Genomic DNA, 19737 nt, shown 5'->3' on the forward strand with positions numbered 1-19737 from the left:
CGCTCTGACCCGTGACGTCATCACTACGCGCCGGGGGCAGCGGCGCCGCGTGAGGCGGGAGCGCGGCATGGCGGCGGCTGTGGTGCGGAGTGGGCGGCGCCTCGCGGCTCTGCTGCGTGCCGGGACCGGGCTGCGGGTGCCCATAGGTGAGCGGGGCGCCGTGCCGTACCGCTCCGCTCCCGGGCCCGGTTGCGGCTGCGGCCCCGGGCCTTGCCCGGCGCTGGGGCGGCGGAGCCCCGTTCGCACGAAGCACTCACGCCCAGCGGCGGGGCTCCGCGTGCCGTCCGGGCCGTTCCGCGGGAGCGCGTCTGTGCGGGCTGCGGCGAGACGCGGCGAAGGAAACCGTGCGGCGTGTCGGGCTGCTGTGGGGCGTCCTCGTGCGGCGCTTCTGGGCCGTGCGGGGTGAAAACGGGCACTGGAGGAGCGGACAGGCCGGGAGCGCAGCCTCCTCCCCGGGGCTGTGCGGGACGCAGCCGCGCTCCTCTTGTTCTGTGTGAGCGCCTCGTCCTCTTTGCAGGAGCGCCTTCGGGCTCGTGGCTGCACGGGGATGAAGTTGTTGTGGTAATAGCGCCCGCTGGCCTCAATTCTGTGCGGTCTGAGCTGAGCGCTGCCTGGCGCTCAGTGACCCGCCGTGCATTTCGAGCTGCCGTTGTTGGGTTGGCTGCGTGCCCGGTGCGAGGGCCGCTTCCTGGGGTACGGCTGAGCTCAGGAGACACAGGGATCTGGAGGCTTCTTCCCTTTGCGCTGCACAGCGCCGTGCACGAGGCTCAGAGAGGTGCCTGCCCCACTGACACACAGGTGGGGTGGCGATGGGGCGCACGGGAAGCTGTGGGACTGTGGCAGTGCTCAGCATCTGATGAATTGCACCCAGAGGTCTGAGCTGCCCTCAGTGCTCAGCCGAGGTTTGAGCTGGGCCTTCCATCCATCCCCTGCTCCTCATTCTGTGTGTTGCTTTACCTTGGTAACTCAGGATGCTTTCTCGTTTGCTTTTCTGAGCTGCTAATTGTGAATTTGTCTCCAGAAGCACCTGGAGCTTTTTCCTGCTGCCAGGCGAAGGCTTCGCAGGAGAGAAATGGTTTGAAAGCCTTGCAGCTTGCACTTAATGAGCCTTGGCTGCCTGACACGGGACAGGCTGTTAATTAAGGGTGATAAGGCCAGATGTTGCACAGATCCCAGAGTAACTTCTAAACTGATGAGTGGTGATTTGTTATTGCGCTTTAGTGGTGGGGAGACAAAAAAAGAACATAAATACATGAAAAAGTATAGATAGTTTGTGGAGACAGCTGGTGTTTGTGGGCTGGGGGTGCACTGCTCAGCCCCGGGGCCTTGCTGCTTTAGCTCTGACAACAGAAAGCACCCTGAGGTTGGTGTGGAGCTGCTCGTGGTTTGCTGCTCCTCTGGATGTCGGTGAGGAAGCAGCATTCCCTCTGTTATCTGCTCACCAGGGAGCTTGTCTTGCATGTGTGCATACATACAAGTGCCGTGTTTCCTGATGTTCTACAGCATCTGGTGTGGGCATAAAATCTGCAAGCGCCGAGCTGCCTCAGGCCTTTCTCTCTGCAGCACAGCCACAGCTCTGCGTGTCCCACAGCTGCAGCCACACGAGCTGCTCTGTGTTCTGCATGGACCCAGCAAAGGCAGCCAGGGAGGGGTAAGGATGAGTCCTGTGGTACTGGGACAGGTTTGTGGTGCCGAGAGCGAGCAGTTTGTGTGGGAGGTGCTCAGATGCATGAAGGGCTACTGGTGTGCTCTTTTCTCGTGCCTCTCCTCCTGACAGAGCCCAGCTCCTCTGTGCTCTGGGTTTGGCTGGGGAAGGCCCACACTCACTCCTCCTGTCCTGCCCTGGGCCCAGCACAGCTGAGTGCTGCAGCCGGCACTTGGGCACTTGAGAAACAACCCCCAGTACTTGGCATTGGGCAGCTCTGTAGTGCTGGGAATGGTTTTCTTGTGTCCTGCTCTGGCTCTAGTTCCATCTCCCAGCACAGGGAAGACTTCAGTTCACCTGAGCATCGTGAAGTGAGGGCTGGAAGTAGGAGAAAAGGGAATCCCACTTCTTAATGAGACTTGTGCTGTTTCCTGACTTCTTGTTTTCCATGTGCTGCTTATCCCAGAGCTGGCTTGGTTGGAAGATGTAATCCCAGTGCTGTTAGCTGTGCTCTGATGGTCACAGACCCAGTGTTTGTTGCCACGAAGGAGCTGCTCAGCTGACTCTCACTGGCAAAGCGGGGCTTGGTGGAGTTGCCCTGAGGTTTGGGAGCTTGCAGAGGAACTGAGTGCTGTTGGAGGGATGAAAATGAGCAAAAGGAAATGAATTTTGTTAGCTTGGTATCCAGAGAAGGTAACAATGGAGGTTGCAGAATGCCTCTTCCTCCCCATTTAATTTATGGTGGAAGTTAGAAATTGCATCTTCTGACGAGGATTTTTGTTCAGAGGGTGCTGCTGCTTCTGATTCACACTGAAATATCTTGAATTGTGTGTTCTAGCAAAAGGACCAGCATGCCTCCAAAGAGAAGGACTCCATTCTTGGAGGCTCCCACACCACATTCCTGCTGCCTGCATTTCTGCTTGCCGGACGTACAGCACGCAGACGGCAGAGAGCAAGGAAGAAGAGCCTCTGCACACCATCATCAGCAACACAGAGAATGTGAAAGGTGGGCATGAATGCTGCTGTCCTGTGGGAGCATTCCTGAGCTGCAGGCAGAGCCAGAGCAGTGTGAAAATGTTGCCTGGGTGTAACTGTGCACTGCAGGGAGGTGCTTTAAAGCAAAGCCACGTGAGTTATTTGTGCACAGAAACACCATCTTGGCTCTGTGCTCCCATTGTTTTATCTTGCAAGTATTTCTGCAGCTTGCAGGCTGTGGAGCCCCAGTAGGGTTCGTGTGCTGCTCCTACTGCTGCCCACAGCCCAGCTTAGCCCCCATCACAGGGGAACATAGGTGCCCACCAGCAAGGCACTACAGACGTGTGGTGGGTGGATCATGGCTTTCCCTGTGTGGCTCTGGGGTTCTCTGATGCCTCTAGCAGGAGAAATGCTGTTTTTAAAAAGCCAAGGATGGTTTTTTCAGCTGAGGTATTGTGTTGTGTTTGTCTCTTTCTGGGTCCCTACCTGCATAAGTGACTCCCAAGCATGCCCCACAGAGACACTGGAGAATCTGGATGTTTCTGTTTAAGGCTTAGAGAGCTGTTTGGGCATGAGAAATGCCAGCTTAGAGCTGTAGAAGCTCTCAGAGCAGGGCACATGCAGGTGGAGTCTGGGAAGTGTATGGAAGGTGGGCTGTAAGCTACAGGAGATGCTTCAGAAAGTGTGTGGGGTTGCAAGGAGGCACACGTTAGGAGCAAGGGGAATTGGAATCAGTTTTCACTTGGGCTTTACTGATTGCAGTCTGGAGTTTGTGACCAACATGCAGTGAGTCTTGAGGTCTGCCTGAAAGGAGCTGAGGTGCAGAGGCCAAGTGTCTGCTTGGCAAGCGTGCTGCCTCGTTAGGGGTGTGTGAACAGCAGCTTTGGTGTCACCCCTTTGAAGCCACAGCTGCCTGTGTTCAGTCCTGCTTCATGGCAGCCGAAGCACATGGTGAGAAGGCAGTTTTGCCTTTCTTCCCACAGGAAAGTGATCAAGCACCTTACGTGTGTGTTTGTGATTTTATTCTAGGCGCAGCCTCCAAGCATGAGTTTCAGGCTGAAACAAAGAAACTGCTGGATATTGTTGCCCGTTCCTTGTACTCGGAGAAGGAGGTAGGGCACCTCTACCTGCCCAGAGCTGGCAGATTTTCTGTTGTTGAAGCCCTGTCTGTGTCATGGGTTATATCCCCCATACTCACTCAGTTTCCCAGCAAATCCTGTGCTATTCACATCCCACATTTTCTTGAATGTGGTTTTCTTAAGACACCTTCAGAATGTGTTTTGAAAAGGAGATCTAAGTATGGCCGGGGTGCCTCTGTGCTCCTCAGAACCTCAGCCCTTCACCAGTGAGCTCAGAGCAGCCCTTCTCCTGGCAGATAATGGGGAAAGGCTGTTACCTTTCAGCGGGCTGGGAATTAGTTTGTGGGTGGGCATTGAGTTCCACAGCTGCTGGGAGCTCTGTGCAGTGAGCAAAGCTGGGCTGTGCTGTCAGGTTGGGTCTTCCTCAGGTGTTCATCCGGGAGCTGATCTCCAATGGCAGCGATGCGCTGGAGAAGCTGCGTCATCGGCTCATGGCAGAAGGGAAGGCCTTGCCAGAGATGGAGATTCACCTGCAGACGGACAGTGGGAAGGGAACCATCACCATCCAGGTACCTTCTTTGGTAACAGGAGAGTGCTGTTCCTCACTGCTCTTACCTCTGGGTTTGGTGGGAGACTGGTGGAAGCTGAGTGGCAGTGCAGTCCCTTGGATTCTCAAGCCTGCCTGAAGCAGAGTTCTGCCCTCAGCTGGACGATGCTTCATGGGGCTGTAACTTCTGGATCAGTTTATCTGTTTCCTCACTTGTCCCTGTGGAAAAATTTGTTTCTAATTGTTTTCTATTCAGGAACTCCCAGTCGTGTTTCTCCCAGTATCTTTTCTGGTGCACTTCCTGGGTTATATGTGCACTTCTTACTAGTAGAAAAGCTGGGATCCTGGTTTCATTGTGACCTTTGGGTAGGAATTCTCCTCAAGGCTGAGGTGTTGCATGGCAGCTCCTTACCTCCCACATGGGTCGCTGGGAAAGAAGCCAGGGTGGTGGTCAGAACCTCCACTGCTCGTCATCTCTGCATATTCCCGCTTCAGGTGATTTTGTGTTTGGTGTTTTTGTGGCAAAGATGTTAATGCAAAGAAGGCAAGCCATCAGCTTTCCTCGTGGACGGTGTCAGCTGTGGGAGTGCAGCTTTGTTCTATTCTCAGGAGAACAGAGAATGAAGCAGACAGCAGTGAGGAGTGGCGGGAGCAGTCCAGAAGAGATGTGGCGCAGACAAAGCACGCGATGCAGTGTTTTTCATGTGTGACAAAAGCAGTCACTGTTAGAGGCTGCTCAGTTATTTTATACTTCTGTCTCTTTGCCAAACAAGCAGCTGTGGTTGCCATGGGGATGCTGGTGATTGTTAGTGGGCAACGTGGTTGTCAACCCAAAGATTCTCAAATCAGGATGCAGAAGCTTTGCTTCCCCTCTCACACCTGGCTCCTGCATTCCTCTGGCTGCTGTATAACACTGATTCATTAAGGAGCTCTCACTTAGGGATGATTCCCTGCTTGAAGTCATCTTGCTCTTGTCTTTCCCTTCTGCCATCGTAGTGCACACATCACTTCTGACCCCATCCAGACATGCTTACAGCTTGTGGCTGTGCAAGCTGTCCTCTTTTTTGGCTGGGAGGCCTGTTTGCCCACCTTTCAGACTGGATGTGTTTGACATCATACCCAATTAGAGCTGCTAGGGATTTGTCTTTTTATAACGCCCTATCTGGCTGTCTGTGCATCTCTAATGCGACTAAATGAGTCTTAACTAGCAAGCCTTTAACTGCAGAAACACCGTGCTTCGAGAGAGAGAACAGCACTGCTCCAATCTCATTTAATAGATTTGCCTTCTCAGTAGTGCCTAAAGCTCCTTATCTCCAGCAAGGGCTCTATTTATAACCTCTTGAAGAAATGTACAGAATATATAAAGATTGCTCGGACCAAGCCTCGTTCAGAACAGTTCCCTACCTTCCAGGAATGTGAAGGTGCAAAAGAATTTGCCTGCAGTGGTTGAGACAGAGATGGACGTGCCTCATAGTCACCATTTTGTTTGCTGCACACATTTAGACTCGCTAGGGCAGAAGCAGGAGGTCTGGTGTCCCACTTTTCTCTGGGAAGGTTCCTGTTGTCTCACACTGACCCCCCAGTCCTTGTTCTCAGGTTTTTGTGCTGTTCTGTGCCTATGGAGCTGGTGAATCTTGCCTTCTCTCCCATTCCAAGCCGTGTGGCATCTCTGTGACACTCCGTGCCCCTGTAACAGGACCATCTCCGGGGGGTGATCATTTAGTTCCAGTGAAGGACAGCATTCATTTCTGTTAAGTGACTGCGGTTCTGCTTGCTTCTCTGCCAGGACCTCAGCTGTAAGCATTGCAGGACTCAGAGATTTAATTAAATGTCCTCGTTGAGGGATATCCTCCCTAAGCATTGCCATCGTTGTGTCTGCTAAGAGAGAAGTGCTGTGTGTGGGTCTTCAGCAGTTCAGTGCAGGGGCAGCCACCCATCCCAAGGGTTTGGTGCGGGTGGAAGCTGGGTCTGTGCAGCTGTGCTGTGCTACCAGGCTGCAGCAGGGAGCCCTGCAGGGTCCTTAGCTGCATGCAGCATCCATCTGCTGCTTGGGTGTGGGGGAGCAGGGTGAGTAGAAGTGGAGGTGGAGGGGTGAGGCTCTCTGTGCTTAGCTGAGCTTGGGGTGAAGCTTAGAGATGCGTGCCTCTGATTGCAGGGCTGGATTAGAGCTTCCAGGTGTTGCATTGTCTTTAACCAAAAAGCCAGGGGTCTGCACATGCACATGCATCTCGAATAACCTGTGGCTAAAGAGGTGGAGAATCTTCTGTTTTCTTCCTCTTTGTGCCAGAATAAGAACATGTCACATTTAAATAGGGGAAATTTAGCGTGCGTGAAAGGAAATGCTTTACTGAACAGCAGGCATTTGGACCTGGATGGATGGAAGCTGAGTCTGCTGCAGCACTCGGCGTTGTTGTGGATGAAGTTGCAGTGTTACGAGATGGCGTTGGAAAGGAAGCAAAACCTGGGGCTCTTCCTTTAGACTGCTGCCCTGTTCTGGGCTTCAAGCGTTCTTTCAGGTACAACTGTGGCCAAGGCAGCAGGCTGTTGAGTTAATTGATTGTTTTGTATAACGAGGCTCTGTAATTCCTTAGGTTGGTCTCAGGTGATGAGCAGAGATAATGGTACTTAACCCAGGTTCTTGTTTACCAGCTAAACTGAGCAATTTGTTAATTTGAACTCGATTTGTTGCTGTGATTGTGTACAGTTTTCTAATTTACCAAATATTACAGTGCAAAAGCAAGAACTGTGATGAGACTGGTACTGGGGCCGAGGATGTTCTTTTGAGGAGGACAGGGGAGTCCTTAGGGCTGTGGGGCAAACAAAGCAGGTGATGAATGCAGCCATCCAGCTGAAACCACACAGAATGGTCTCTGCAAACTTCCACCACGCACAGCAGGAAGGTTGGAACAAAGCGCAGGGAAAGCACAGAGGTGCAGTGCAGAGGAGCAGTGCTGTAGGGTGGCACTGGGGCTGCCCTGAGAAGTCCCAGGACAGTTGAACCAGGTGGGTAGGTTGCAGCTCAGCAGAGCAGCAGGTGGGCTTCTGTAATTAGCTGCCAGCTAATGAGGTGTCCGTGCCCTGAGTCCTGTGCTGTGCTGCTCAGCAGCTGGTTCTCAGCTGTGAAGCTGTGTGCAAAGCTGCACGCTTTGAACTCTGAACGTATCCCTCATGTTTGGTGACTTGTGGAGGTCTGCAGCCTGTCGGCTCTATGGCTGTACGACCAGCTCTGCTCCCACCGCCATTCTTAGGAAGGTAAAACTTTCCTGGAGCCTGGAGGGAGGACTTGAAGCCATCTATGTGGGAATGAAGCTGTAATGGTGGTAGAGCGCAGTTCTGCTGCCTGATCACAGCTCAGAGGTATTTGCAGAGCTACAGACAGCCCAGCACTGGGAGCAGCTCCATCTGCTGAAGGCAGCTGTGCAGCGCAGCACTGAACCTGGCTGCAGGAAGCACAGGTGCTGCAGGAGCAGTGTGAATCTCAGTGGGGATCCCCTCTGAATCCACTCAGGAGTTCTCCTGCCTTAGGAAACGCCAACATCCCTGCTTGGCCATCAGCACATGCTTTCTGCTTCCCCTATGAACAGCCCAGCGGTGCTCTTTGCTCGTTGCATTCACCCTCATCAGCTTGGACTCCAGTTTTTGTCCTTAAGCATTTTGCAGTAAGTTTGGCTGGGAATTAAATAGCCAAATATATTCATGGGGTATTTTTTTAACAGAGTGGAATTTGGGAATGACGTGCTGCGCTATAAATAGGAGCGGATCAGAGGAGTTAAGTGTGTTCTGCTCAGGGTCTGGCACGAACCAAACCTGAACCAGATGCTGAAAACATTTTTTTTTCTGCGCTTCTATTTTTTTCCGGGGGAAAGGAACCGTGTCAAATTCCTGAGGTTGTGCCATAATCTGTTTGTTTGTCCTGGCTTTTCATCTCCTGTGCTGTTACCTGGCATCATTCGTCTTCTCAAACAAGATGAGTGTGGTTGCCCTCACTGTGTGTAATCCTGTGGAAGGTACTGCTGGGCTGCAAGGTGGGGGGATGCAGAGCAACGTCTGCTCACACAGCACCTCGCTTGGTAATCTCACAGGTTGTCCACTGTTTGGGCATTTGGTGTTCTTAAGCACCAGATTAAAATGTTTATATTAGTATTAATTACACCACCTTACTTTACTGGTAAATAGGTCCACTGAGTGCCCCATATGGGTGGTAGAGGCATGCTGTGCATGAGATCTCCCTGCATCCCACCCCAAGCCATCTCACAGTAGTTGGTTCCAGACAAACTCATTTTGCTGAGTCCAGCACACCAAACTGCCACCCCTGCATCAGTGAAGTGTGAGTGTGTCAGTATTTGGGATGCACGCGGTGCTGCCAGCTTTGACAGCTGCTTGCAGGTACGTGAGGAGAGCTGAGCTCTTCCCATCGACAGGAATCACCTTTCACTCAGCCAGTTGTGCTGCTGCCATCTTACTGAGCTCAGAGAACGTGGCACAGAGCACCGCAAGGTGAGGAGCTTCCAGCTGGGATGCAGCACTGCAGCTCTCAGGGTCGGGGACCTGAATGCTGACAGGTCTGTTCTCATGTTTTTGGAGCACGGGCAAAAGGGGGGGCAGGAAAAGACAGGGACTGTATGAAGATGAATGAATGTGGTCCTTGTAGCCAGGAGCCTGCATTGCCTGAGGTCTGAGGGATTCGCTGCTCTGCCGCTGCTGGCTGGAAGTAAGCTGCATCTCATTGCTCCTCACCTCTCCTGTGTATTGGCACAGGAATGGGATGGAGTGTTCGTGCACAGCTCCTTGTGCAGGGAGGCTGAGACCTGGGCTGAGGTTGCTTTCCAACACTGGCATGCAGTGTTGTTAGTGGTGCAGAAACCAGCCTGTCTTGACAGGTTTTTGTGTTGTCTCCACGTAATACTTGAGTTTCTAAACGTCTTGGTGGTTTATGGCCACAAAGCAGCTGTGGCCCCTGCTCTGAGCCTTTTGAGTCTGCTGTCCTGCCCTGGTGCAGGTGTTGTCACAGCTGAAAGCTGCTGTTGCATTTACTGCTTGACTGGCTGGAAGAGACTGTTGATCAGAAGGAGAAGTTGCTTGGGTTCTGTTTGCTACAGCAATTCTCTACTGTTATTTCAGCGGCTGTTGCTGTTTGTTTTCAGGACACAGGCATTGGGATGACCCAGGAGGAGCTTGTTTCTAACCTTGGTACCATTGCTCGATCAGGCTCAAAGGTAATTCAGGGTGAGGTGCCCCTTCTTTCCCTTAGAAAAGGCTTCTCCACTTACAGCCACATTTGTTCTCCCTGTAATTTCTTACTCTGTCTCTTCCCTTGGCCCCCAGCCCAGCTGGGAAATTACAACCCTCCTGGAAGGTGAAACCTTCCCATGGAGTCTTCTAGCCCACAATGGTCTCTGCTGTGTGCCAGGGAGACCTGTGGTACCAAAGCTGCTCTAATGGGCCCTGTGTGCAATGCTGCTGCACCTGGCTGCCCTCGCTCCCAGAGGTAACTGCCTTCATCCACGAGCCATGTCTGTGCAGGGAGACAGGCTCATTTGGTGTTCCCATTGCATCCGTGAGGGCACCAGCTGTGTCCTTGTGCTGGCAAATTGTTGTATGTATTTAGCTGATACTTTTTTTTCCTATCTCTGGAGTCACCACTCTGAGGTTGTTTGCTCCTCATTCACCGAGCCCTTGCTCGTTTTCCTTTCCTGCTAGTTGCAGTGCACGTTGCCCCCCTTTTCCAGAGATGCAGTCATTGCATGGTGGTTTATGTGTCCTCCTTTGTTCCTTCAGGCATTTCTGGATGCACTGCAGAGCCAAGCTGAAGCCAGCAGTAAAATAATTGGCCAGTTTGGAGTAGGCTTTTACTCAGCCTTCATGGTGGCTGATAAAGTGGAGGTGTTCTCACAGTCTGCGGAGCCGGGGAGCCTGGGCTACCACTGGTCTTCAGATGGGTAAGGCTGCAGGGGGGGATGGAAGCATCCAGGGGCTGTGTCCAGATCAGGCACAAGCTGAAAGCTGTGCAAAGCAAGATGGGGCTTGTGTGTTCTTTCGTGGCTGGGTTTACTGCCTTACATCCTGCTCAGGTTACACATGGCAAGAAAGTGTGGCCAAATGTGCCAGGGTGAACAGGGACAAACTTGCTTTGTTACAGTAGGTGTGTATGGACAAAGCAAGTACCTGCCTCTCCAGTGCCTTCCCTTCTGGCAGGCGGGTGGCTTTGCAGTGCTCCAAACCTACTGTCTTTAGGCTGGCTGATCCTTGGCTTTTTGCTTGAGGGCAGCAGGCAGGGCTCATGCAATGCTCTGCAGGCACGGTTGGGTCCATGTGCTCAGCCTTTGCTTCTTGCTCACAAGTTGCAAACGTTTGTGACAGCAGAGCTGTGCAGTGCTGCACCAAGTTGAAATTGGAGCTCCTAGGAATGAGGAGCTCTGCATCCCTTCACCATCTCCTAGAAATAAAGTATTTACTGAGTTATTTCAATTATTGAAAAAATATGTTGTAACTGAGACTGCAGACTGCTTTGGGGTATGAGCAAGCTGATGTGCACTGCAGTCTGTATTTCTGTACGATCTGAAGGCTTGTCTGTTGTCATTCTTGCATGGCATTCACTTGGCAGAATGGTAGGAATGGTCACCCAGAACATGCTGTCTCTACTAAAGCACAGCTTCTTTTCATTGCAACAAGCTGTGGCTGAAGGTTAGGCCTGTGCAAGCTGCAGTTTGCTTGAAGTTTGTTTCCTTTTCTGTAGAGGCTACTGGTCTGCAGAGAGCTGTGTCCTGGGGCCCAGGTTCTCCATAGAAAGACAGCTACGCTCTCTGGGGAGTTCTCTGACAGGCACAGAGAACATTCTGACGTCCAAGATGTTTTTTTTTCCCCTTTTCCTCTTGGTGCTGAAGTGTTGTGCGAGCTGCCAGTTTAATTACACGTCCCGCAGTGGATGTGGCTGAGGCACAGGCTGACACGGGTTCTGTTTCTAATCCTAGCTCAGGAATGTTTGAGATCGCAGAAGCATCTGGTGTCAGAACCGGGACTAAGATTATTATACATCTGAAAGAAGACTGCAAGGAGTTTGCAAATGAAGACCGAGTCAAGGGTGAGTGGAGGAGGGAAGTGCTGCTGTGTGCTGTGGATGTGTGGGACCTGCTGGTTCTCGATGGCTGGGAGGTGAACTCACAGTGTTATTCCTCTCCTGCAGCACCGTTCACTGAAGGAATTCTTACTCTGTTGGTTTCACCAACATGACTCTTCAGTGTCTTTTTTTTTCCGTTCCAGAGGTGGTGACAAAATACAGCAACTTCATCAGCTTCCCTCTGTATCTCAACGGGAGACGAATGAACACATTGCAGGTGAGAAGGATGGCTATGGGCAGCTTGCTCGTGGAGTCCATTGTAATCCTCTGCTGGAGGCAGGAAACAAAGCTGCTGCTGCTGTCCCTGGCAGTCAGGGGAGGGCTGTCCTGAGCACTGCAGGCCATGCAGTGACAAGTTAATTAAAGCAAGAGGAGGCAATCTGATGCAAGCCGTGCCTGATGCTGCTATTTTGTATTTGAGAGAGCGTTTGTAGACTGGCAAAGCAGTTTTTATTTAGAGGTACCTTCCAGGTTCTTTCCCAGTCCACGTGATTATGTCAATGCTTTATAATACTACTTTTAACTGTTGAAGCCAGATAGCATGTCAGTGTGTGCTGACACCTCTTGCTGTTGTTTTTTCCGCCCTTCTTGGGTTAGCCAACATTGGTGAATGGTTGGTTTTCCTGGTGGTTTAGCTCACCACCTCATTTTCTGCTTAGCTCTTTGACTGACCATGTAATCATACAGCCAGGCCCACCTTAGGCAGGAGTTCTTGGCCCAATTGCAGGAGTCTGCTACTTGAAATCTTATATCTTTAAAATAAATTTAAAGAAAAAGCCACCTATGTATCATTTTCTTCCAGCATTTCTTTCTCTGGTGGGTTCAATCTTCCTCTTGTAAGAGAGTAGGTGGAGGGGGTGTATTTGTTTGCTTTTTCATAAAATGTGACACTGACAAGTCGCTAAGATGTACTGAAACATTTTATCATGTTAATTTATTTAATGCTCTGTAATTGGTGTGATTAGTGTCTGATGTTTGTTTGGATTCCTACAATTATAATGTTTCTGTTTCGAAGGCTTTCTAGCTGTTTCCCTTGAATTACAAAAGTAGAAATAGATGTAGACAGCTGTTTGGTCTTCCTGCCTGACAATCAATAGAGCACACTCCCTAGAGAAGAGCTGTACTGGAGCAAGGGGTGAAATGAAGTAATTAATGGAGTAATTCTGTTGTCTTATCAGAAAGTGTGTTTTCACACTGGGAGGTGGCAGCAGCTTTATTCTCACCACATTCCTATTTCAGACCTCTTTACCCAGGTTTTTTGTTTGTTTGTTTGTTTGTTTCCCCATTTTTCCACACATCGACATCAGTTCACTGCAAACAAAGCCATAGATCCCTAGCATGGGTTAGATAGATAAGATTTTGAATGCCTGCCATGTAGCTGACAGTGTAGATTTAGAGGCTTTTATGGTCTTAACTGTGGTAACTGTAGCTACAAGTAGGGCTCTAGGAAAGCAGGACTTTATCTAAGAGCTGCTGTGAAGCATCTTAGTACCCACTTGAGTCTGTAGTCCTACCTGTGATCCTGCAAAGCCTCCAGGGCACCTGGATGCTGGAAGTGTTAGGAAGCCATTTGTGTAACGAGGTTTTGAGGCAAAAGCAGCAGGATTGCCACGAATTGCATCCTTTGGACTAATCTGCTGGATGTTTGTATTGCCACCAGTGATTACTCCTGCCACTCATTAGAGCTCAAATGGTGAAAGTGGCACTAAGTGTAGAGGGCTCATCTGTCTGGAAGCAAGAGTTTCTTAATTGGTCCCAGTGTTTGTTAAATAGACAGAACCTCCTCCTGCTGAACTTCAGTTTTCTTTTCATTGTTGGACTGAGCCTTGAGATGCTTGACCAGCACTGCTAGTCAGCTGAGCTGTGCTTACTGTTCAGGATGCTTTTGGCAAATGTGAAGCGATGGAAGTTAGCCAAATCCCTTTTGTTTTGGGCTAGACAAATCTGCCTTATGTCTGCTGTAGGGCAAGAGTGCCTGCTTGGAAGGTGGTAAGAGATCAACTGAGGGTCAGCAATTTGTCAGTGTGTGAACCCTGCTACATCCCACTGCCTTCATGCTGTGCAGAGGAGTGTGACTGTTTGGAAGATGATATTGCTTTGCTTTGTTGCCCTGAGAGAAAATGTAGCTCTTTTTCTGAAAGAGGAGCCCTGTGCTATGAAACCTCACGGGGATGAGAGCTGATGGGAACTCATCTCCCTGCTCCTCCACAGGCACTGTGGATGCTGGACCCGAAGGACATCGGGGAGTGGCAGCATGAGGAGTTCTACCGCTTCATAGCACAGGCTTACGACAAGCCCCGCTACGTCCTGCACTACAAGACCGATGCACCCCTCAACATCCGCAGCATCTTCTACGTGCCTGAGCAAGTATGTGTCCAGGAACTGTGCAGCTCCTCTGGAGATGAGAGCAGTGCTCTGTATGGAGAGGAGGCAGCTGAGGCTGCAGAATTGCAAAGAATATCCAGCGTAGCATCTTTGTGGTGGGCTGGGTGTCACAGGGAGATGGTAGGGGTAGTGAGCCGTGGCAGGAGCTGAAGGTGACTCAGGTCCCCAGGGGAGACAGCCACGCTTTAAGCTCCTGTTACATTCAGTACCGATTGGCGCAGCGTGGTGTGCAGTTAATGACTGGGCACGCTGAGCTGGTGTTACCTTTCTGTCTCTTCTTCCTGCAGAAACCATCCATGTTTGACATCAGCAGGGAAATGGGTTCCAGCGTTGCCCTCTACAGCCGCAAAATTCTCATTCAAACCAAAGCTGCAGACATCCTGCCCAAGTGGCTGCGCTTCCTTCGAGGTGTGTGCTGGGAACAGGAATAGCAGCCTGTAGAGCAGGGCTTCCACTGGGGCTTAGGGGGGGGCTGCTTCCTGCCTGAGCCTGGCGCTCGTGTGTGCCTCACTGTTGAAGGGTTGCTCTGTGTTCCAGGTGTTGTAGACAGTGAGGATATACCCCTGAACCTCAGCAGGGAGCTGCTGCAGGAAAGTGCCCTCATCAGGTAAGCAAGAGGTAGATCCTGTGTACTGGTGAGGCTCTTCTGGCTTCCTGTTGGGTAGCTGTGGGAGTGTGCTGAATGTCCCATGTGTGGTTGGTTATGTTCATGTTGAAAATGGCAGCTTCAGCAGTGCAGTTGTGCCACAGCCCTAGCTGTATCTCCAGCACATGAGCTACTCTTGACTGAAATACGAAGAACAGATGTAGAACCATGAGGGAAAGGAGACAGTGGCCCTAGAGTTTCTTCTTTGTTCTTATGTTTCCAAGTACATCCCTGAAACACTGCACGGGGAGTGAGATGTTCACTTAGAGTCTCACCCTGGTCTAGCAGCCACCTTCAGAAAGGCTTGTTCCTGCTGCAGGAAGCTCCGAGATGTTTTGCAGAAGAGGCTGATCAAATTCTTCGTTGACCAGAGCAAGAAGGACCCTGAGAAATACGCAAAATTCTTTGAGGACTACGGAGTATTCATGAGAGAGGGAATTGTCACGATAGCAGAGCAGGATGTCAAGGTACCAGCTGTCCCGATGCGCTGAAGCTGAGAAAGTGTTGGCTGCTGCCTGGGATGAGGGGGATGGCTACTTCTCTGTGAATCTTACGTGCTCATAACTCTTGTTCATGGATCTAATATGGCCTGAGGGTTCCCTAGTGCACCTTATCCTAACTCTGGCTTTTTCTGGCTAAGTAGTGCTTCTCACTTACGTTGAGACAATGCAGAATCTTTGTATCCACACACTGTCAGCCCTTGTTGTTGTAATTTGAACTACAGCCCACCATAAAGTAGAGCTTTCCCTCTAGTGTTGTCTTCAGCCTGGATTCCCGTTTCCAGGAGAGCGTGGCCTACATCAAGTTTAGGTCACTTTTCTGCTTCCATAATATCTGGATCAGGAAAGGGGGAAACTCAGAATCCTTTGAGCCTTTTTGCAGCAGTACCCACTGCAGAGAGATGCCCTGGGACTGGGAGTGGTCAGGCAGAGCTTCTGTGGGCTGCCCTCGGCTCACAAGATCACACTTCTTCCAGGAGGACATTGCAAAGCTGCTGCGTTACGAATCGTCCGCCCTGCCTGCAGGCCAGCTGAGCAGCCTGACCGAATACGCCTCGCGCATGAAGGCGGGCAGCAGGAACATCTATTACCTGTGTGCACCCAACCGGCACCTGGCCGAACACTCACCCTACTTCGAGGCCATGAAGAAAAAGGACACAGAGGTAGGTGAGCGGTTTGCTGTGGCCAGGGAGGACTGGCTGAGCTCCTGCATCTGTGCTCAGGGCTCAGCTGGGTTTGGAGCTGAGCAGAGCAGTGAGGCTTGCGGTAGTTCCTCTCTTTTCATCCCTCTGTCTCCACTTGGGCTGGCTACTGCAGCCTGGGGTCAGGTTATTAGGCGAGGGACCTATGGCACATGTGCAGGTGGGCTGCTACTCACACAGGCACCTGGGTATTTCTGTTCATTCTGACATCTGTGATTTACCTTCACTGAACCCTGCTGAAGGAGCTGCTGTGCAGTGCTGTTAGAGGTGTCCTCTGCGGGCAGGTGGCCCTTTCAGGATGGTGCTTCCCTGGGAGGCAGCTGCAGCCCAGCCATCCATGGTAACAAAGCCCCTCAAGGGTTTGCTTTTATTTGAAGCTCTGAGTTGAACCTGCTGGTTTCCTTTGTGATGTTTGTGCCATTTAGTGCAGAGTTGCCTCTGGAAAAGGGAAGTGCTGTTAGGTCTCAAACTGCATGTCTTCTTTTGGCACAGGTCCTGTTCTGCTATGAGCAATTTGATGAGCTGACACTCTTGCACCTTCGGGAGTTTGACAAGAAGAAGCTCATCTCAGTGGAGACAGACATTGTTGTTGATCACTATAAGGAAGAGAAGTTTGAAGAGAGTCGCCCAGGTACGGTGGGGTTCCCCTGTCCTGTCCCACTGCATGCTGTCCTGTGTCAGGCTGTGAGGGTACACTGCAATTCCTGACTATATGAGTATGCACACACCTGGCACTTTGAAAGAGGGAGGCAAGCATAGGCAGGACAAGAGCTTGTCTTCTCTCATTATGGCACAGTTAGGGGCAGGGAGATGCACACAGGCGTCTGCTGAGTGGTGCTGCATTCCCGTTTCTACAAGAGAGCCTGTAAATGGGAGTGTGAAATTGACTCAGTGTCTGTTGACATACAGAAGGTGCATGAGCAAATGTGCCCTCTTTCCTCTGCTAGCTGCAGAACGTCTGACAGATGTGGAAGCTGAGGACCTGATGGCCTGGATGAGAAATGCCTTAGGCACTCGAGTCACTGGTGTTAAGGTAGGTATTCTTCACTGGGTAGCTGAGTACAGAAGATCCACAGAGAGCACATTCTAGGAGGAAGAGGTAGAGGTTGACTGGGGATCTGCTGCTACAGATTTGTTGGGTGTTGTTGTTTTTTTTTGGAACCTGAGAGAAATTATTCTTTTCTCTGCCTCCTTTCTATAAGTGATGTGAATGCTGGTATTTGTTATTTGGGTGGTCCCTGTGGCAGTGGGAATAGTGACTTCTTCATGTGTGATATGCAGAGCCCCTGTTAGTCACTCATACTGAAGTTAGCAGAACATGCTGTTGACTGTCCTGCCTGTGGACTAGAAAGGCTTATTGGCAAGGAATGTTTTGGATCCAGCTGTGAGATACTGCTTATGGACTAGTGGAGCCACTTGGGATGCCAGCTGCCTTGCCTGTTTAGGCAGCTCTGTGGGATGGGGACAAACTGTGCAGTCTTGGTGTGGGTCTGCACTGAGGAGACCCTCAATCCCTTACCATCCCCTACTTCTAACCCACATTTTCCATCTCAACTGCTGTTTTTGCCACAGGTGACCACACGGCTGGACACCCACCCTGCCATGATCACTGTGCTGGAGATGGGGGCTGCTCGCCATTTTCTTCGCATGCAGCAGCTGGCCAAGACCCAGGAGGAGCGTGCCCAGCTCCTCCAGCCCACCCTGGAGATCAACACGGGGTAAGGGATTGCAGTAACACTGCTAAGCACTGCCTTCCTGCTGGGCTGGAGGTAGAGAAGAGGACAAAGTAAAGCCCCCAGGTAGCAGAACTCTCTCCATTAAGTGCAGGGTGGTACAGCTCCTTAGCCTGCGAGGCTGTATGGCATGATGGATGTGAGGCACCCACCCTCACTGTATTCAGCCTTCAAGGACTGTCAGGGTTACAGGGTCAGGATGGGAGAGAAGAGAGAAACCCCTGGAACAGGAGCAAGGAAGATGGAGCTGTTTTGTCCTTTTGGTAGAACATTTTCTGTCCCACTTTGGCTTAGGGGCTCATTCTGGAAAGAAATTTCTTACGTGTCCAAAAAATGCTAAGTCTCAATATTGATCTCTTATTGTTACAGTCACACTCTGATTAAGAAGCTGAATGAGCTGAAGGACAGTCAGCCTGATCTGGCCCAGATGTTGCTTGATCAGGTGAGAGCCAGGCCTTCTCCAAAGGCACCGCCATCCTCCCCAGAGCCACCTTGCAGGCAGTGTGGAAGGGAGCGGGGTGGAGCCCTTGTAGCAGAGCTGGATTATCACTCTTCTATGGTCACCACTCTGGTATTTCTGCTGCTTGTGGTTCATGTGTGTTCCTAGCAGATTGCCTAGAAATTCTGCTTGGTCTCAACGTGCACCTCCTGGAGTGTGCCATCCCTCAGCATTCGTTCACCTCGTTCTTCCTGACCATTTAATGCTCTTCTTCTTTTTCTCAGATTTATGAGAATGCCATGATAGCAGCAGGACTGAATGAAGATCCCAGACCAATGGTGAGCCGGCTGAATGAACTCCTCACCAAAATCCTAGAGAAGAACTAAGTTCTAGAAGATTTAAGGACGAACTCTGTGCTGATATCTCTTTCCTCAAGTACAGTCACTGTGCTGTGTCAGCTATTGCAGCATCTGCTTGCACGCACTGTACAGTGAGGGGTTCACTTAGCAGACGGCCAGTGCAGGGGACTTCCAGCCACCACTGCACAGGTAGGAGCCAGTTATAATTCCTGGGTTGTGTTATCAGCCTGCTGAAAGTGCACTGTTCTCAGTGGGAGCAAAGTGCAGCAATGACAACTAAAACAATATGCATAAAATTCTGACACAACCCTTGAGAATCTCATTTCATCCTGTTTCTAGAAATGGCCTTTCCCAAAACAGGTGTTGGCAGCAAGAGTCCTGGTTAAATCCTGGTTAGTGCACCCTCTGTCCACTGAAGAATGAATTTCTGTGCACCACTGTGCTCTACACTAGCACTGGCAGAATCCATTAATTTGTCAAGAGGCTTCCACCTCTAACCAGGCACAGAGATTGATTGCTGTCATTAGCAGGCAGGTACTGGTGGTTGAACATGTTGGTACAATCCCATGGCAGGAAAGATCACCAAGCTGCTGGATAGTTGAGTTCATCCTTGTCTTGCTGCAGAGAATGGGAAGTAACTGGGAAACAGCTTTCCAGGGTATGGCTTTCTGGAGGCTCTCCAAGGTTTTTTTTTATCTCTTCTTGAGATAAATTGCATGTCTGGCTGGCCTGTATTTATGGTAAATAAATGCTGCTTCTATTCCAAAGCTCTTCTGGTTTCCCCTTACTCTGTTGGTCTTTGTGTCTTAGAGCTGGTGATGTCACAGTTCTCTCTTCTGAAGCTACTTGGTTCTGCAGAATGTTGGGTGTTGGACAGTGGTGGAAAGAGAGTGCTGTGAAAATAGGAGGTTGTAGCAGAGTGTGGAAGGAAAAGAGACACTCCAGCTATAAAGTGTTAGCTATGTGCTTGGAAAAATTGAGGTTCTCTCTTTGATTTTTATTTTCTGAGAAGCAGTGGCTGCTTGGTAGAAGAGATGTCCCACTGTGTCTGGTTCACACCATGCAAACTGCTTCACAGGAATTCTTCTCCATGTTCACCAGGGCCTCTGAGGCAGCTGTGATATTTCTTTGGCTTATCCTTAAGTTGCCACATTAAGATCCTGGAACTGAATTTGGTTAAGTGTAGGGACTCTGTACTGAAAGCCAGCAGCTAAGCTGGTACAGGTAAATACGCACAAAGTTTTGCTCCTGAAAGTAGACAACGCATGTAGAGTTCAGGTATAGACTTTGGAGATGGGGCAGCATTCTTTTTTCTCAAGATGTAAGATCCTTCACTGTCAAAATTAATGCCAGTACACAGGAAAAAATATTGGTTGTAGATTCTCATCAGAGCTCTGTAAGGCACATGAAAGAAGCCGTATGGTGTTGCCACACATCTGGCCCTCTGTGCTGCAGCGTGTTTCCTGAGAACAGACTGATGAAATGGAAACCCTTGGTTTTCTGATGCTAACAGTGCTGCAGGTGAGTGCATCAGCCTGCAGGCTGCTCACCTGGTGCTTATTGATAAAGCAGCTAAACGTAGCGTCTGTTGGTATGCTGAAGCTGGATGCT

At 50.6% G+C, this 19737-nt stretch overlaps 1 protein-coding gene across 1 annotated transcript; it reads left to right on the forward strand.

The window, feature by feature from the left end:
* Positions 1–11: 11 nt before the first annotated feature.
* TRAP1 (TNF receptor associated protein 1) lies at positions 12–18893 on the forward strand. The gene is made up of 18 exons (XM_048961751.1): positions 12–146; positions 2484–2651; positions 3650–3732; positions 4128–4268; positions 9391–9462; positions 10025–10185; positions 11218–11327; positions 11507–11580; positions 13575–13730; positions 14036–14156; positions 14286–14355; positions 14714–14861; positions 15371–15556; positions 16088–16226; positions 16543–16628; positions 17168–17313; positions 17698–17770; positions 18052–18893. Exons 1-18 carry the CDS (start codon positions 68–70, stop codon positions 18151–18153), a joined length of 2115 nt encoding a protein of 704 aa, XP_048817708.1. The 5' UTR covers positions 12–67; the 3' UTR covers positions 18154–18893.
* Positions 18894–19737: the final 844 nt, after the last annotated feature.

This window comes from Lagopus muta, chromosome 15 (genome assembly GCF_023343835.1).
Source record: "Lagopus muta isolate bLagMut1 chromosome 15, bLagMut1 primary, whole genome shotgun sequence".
Taxonomy (NCBI): Eukaryota; Metazoa; Chordata; class Aves; order Galliformes; family Phasianidae; genus Lagopus; species Lagopus muta.

What these genes read in the sequence shown, in the direction of transcription:
- TRAP1 (XM_048961751.1), top strand. Translation starts at nt 68, where the DNA reads ATGGCGGCGGCTGTGGTGCGGAGTGGGCGGCGCCTCGCGGCTCTGCTG. An exon ending in TACCACTGGTCTTCAGATGG is followed by an intron (nt 10,186 to 11,217) that starts GTAAGGCTGCAG and finishes TTCTAATCCTAG; the next exon opens with CTCAGGAATGTTTGAGATCG. An exon ending in GTGGCTGCGCTTCCTTCGAG is followed by an intron (nt 14,157 to 14,285) that starts GTGTGTGCTGGG and finishes TCTGTGTTCCAG; the next exon opens with GTGTTGTAGACAGTGAGGAT.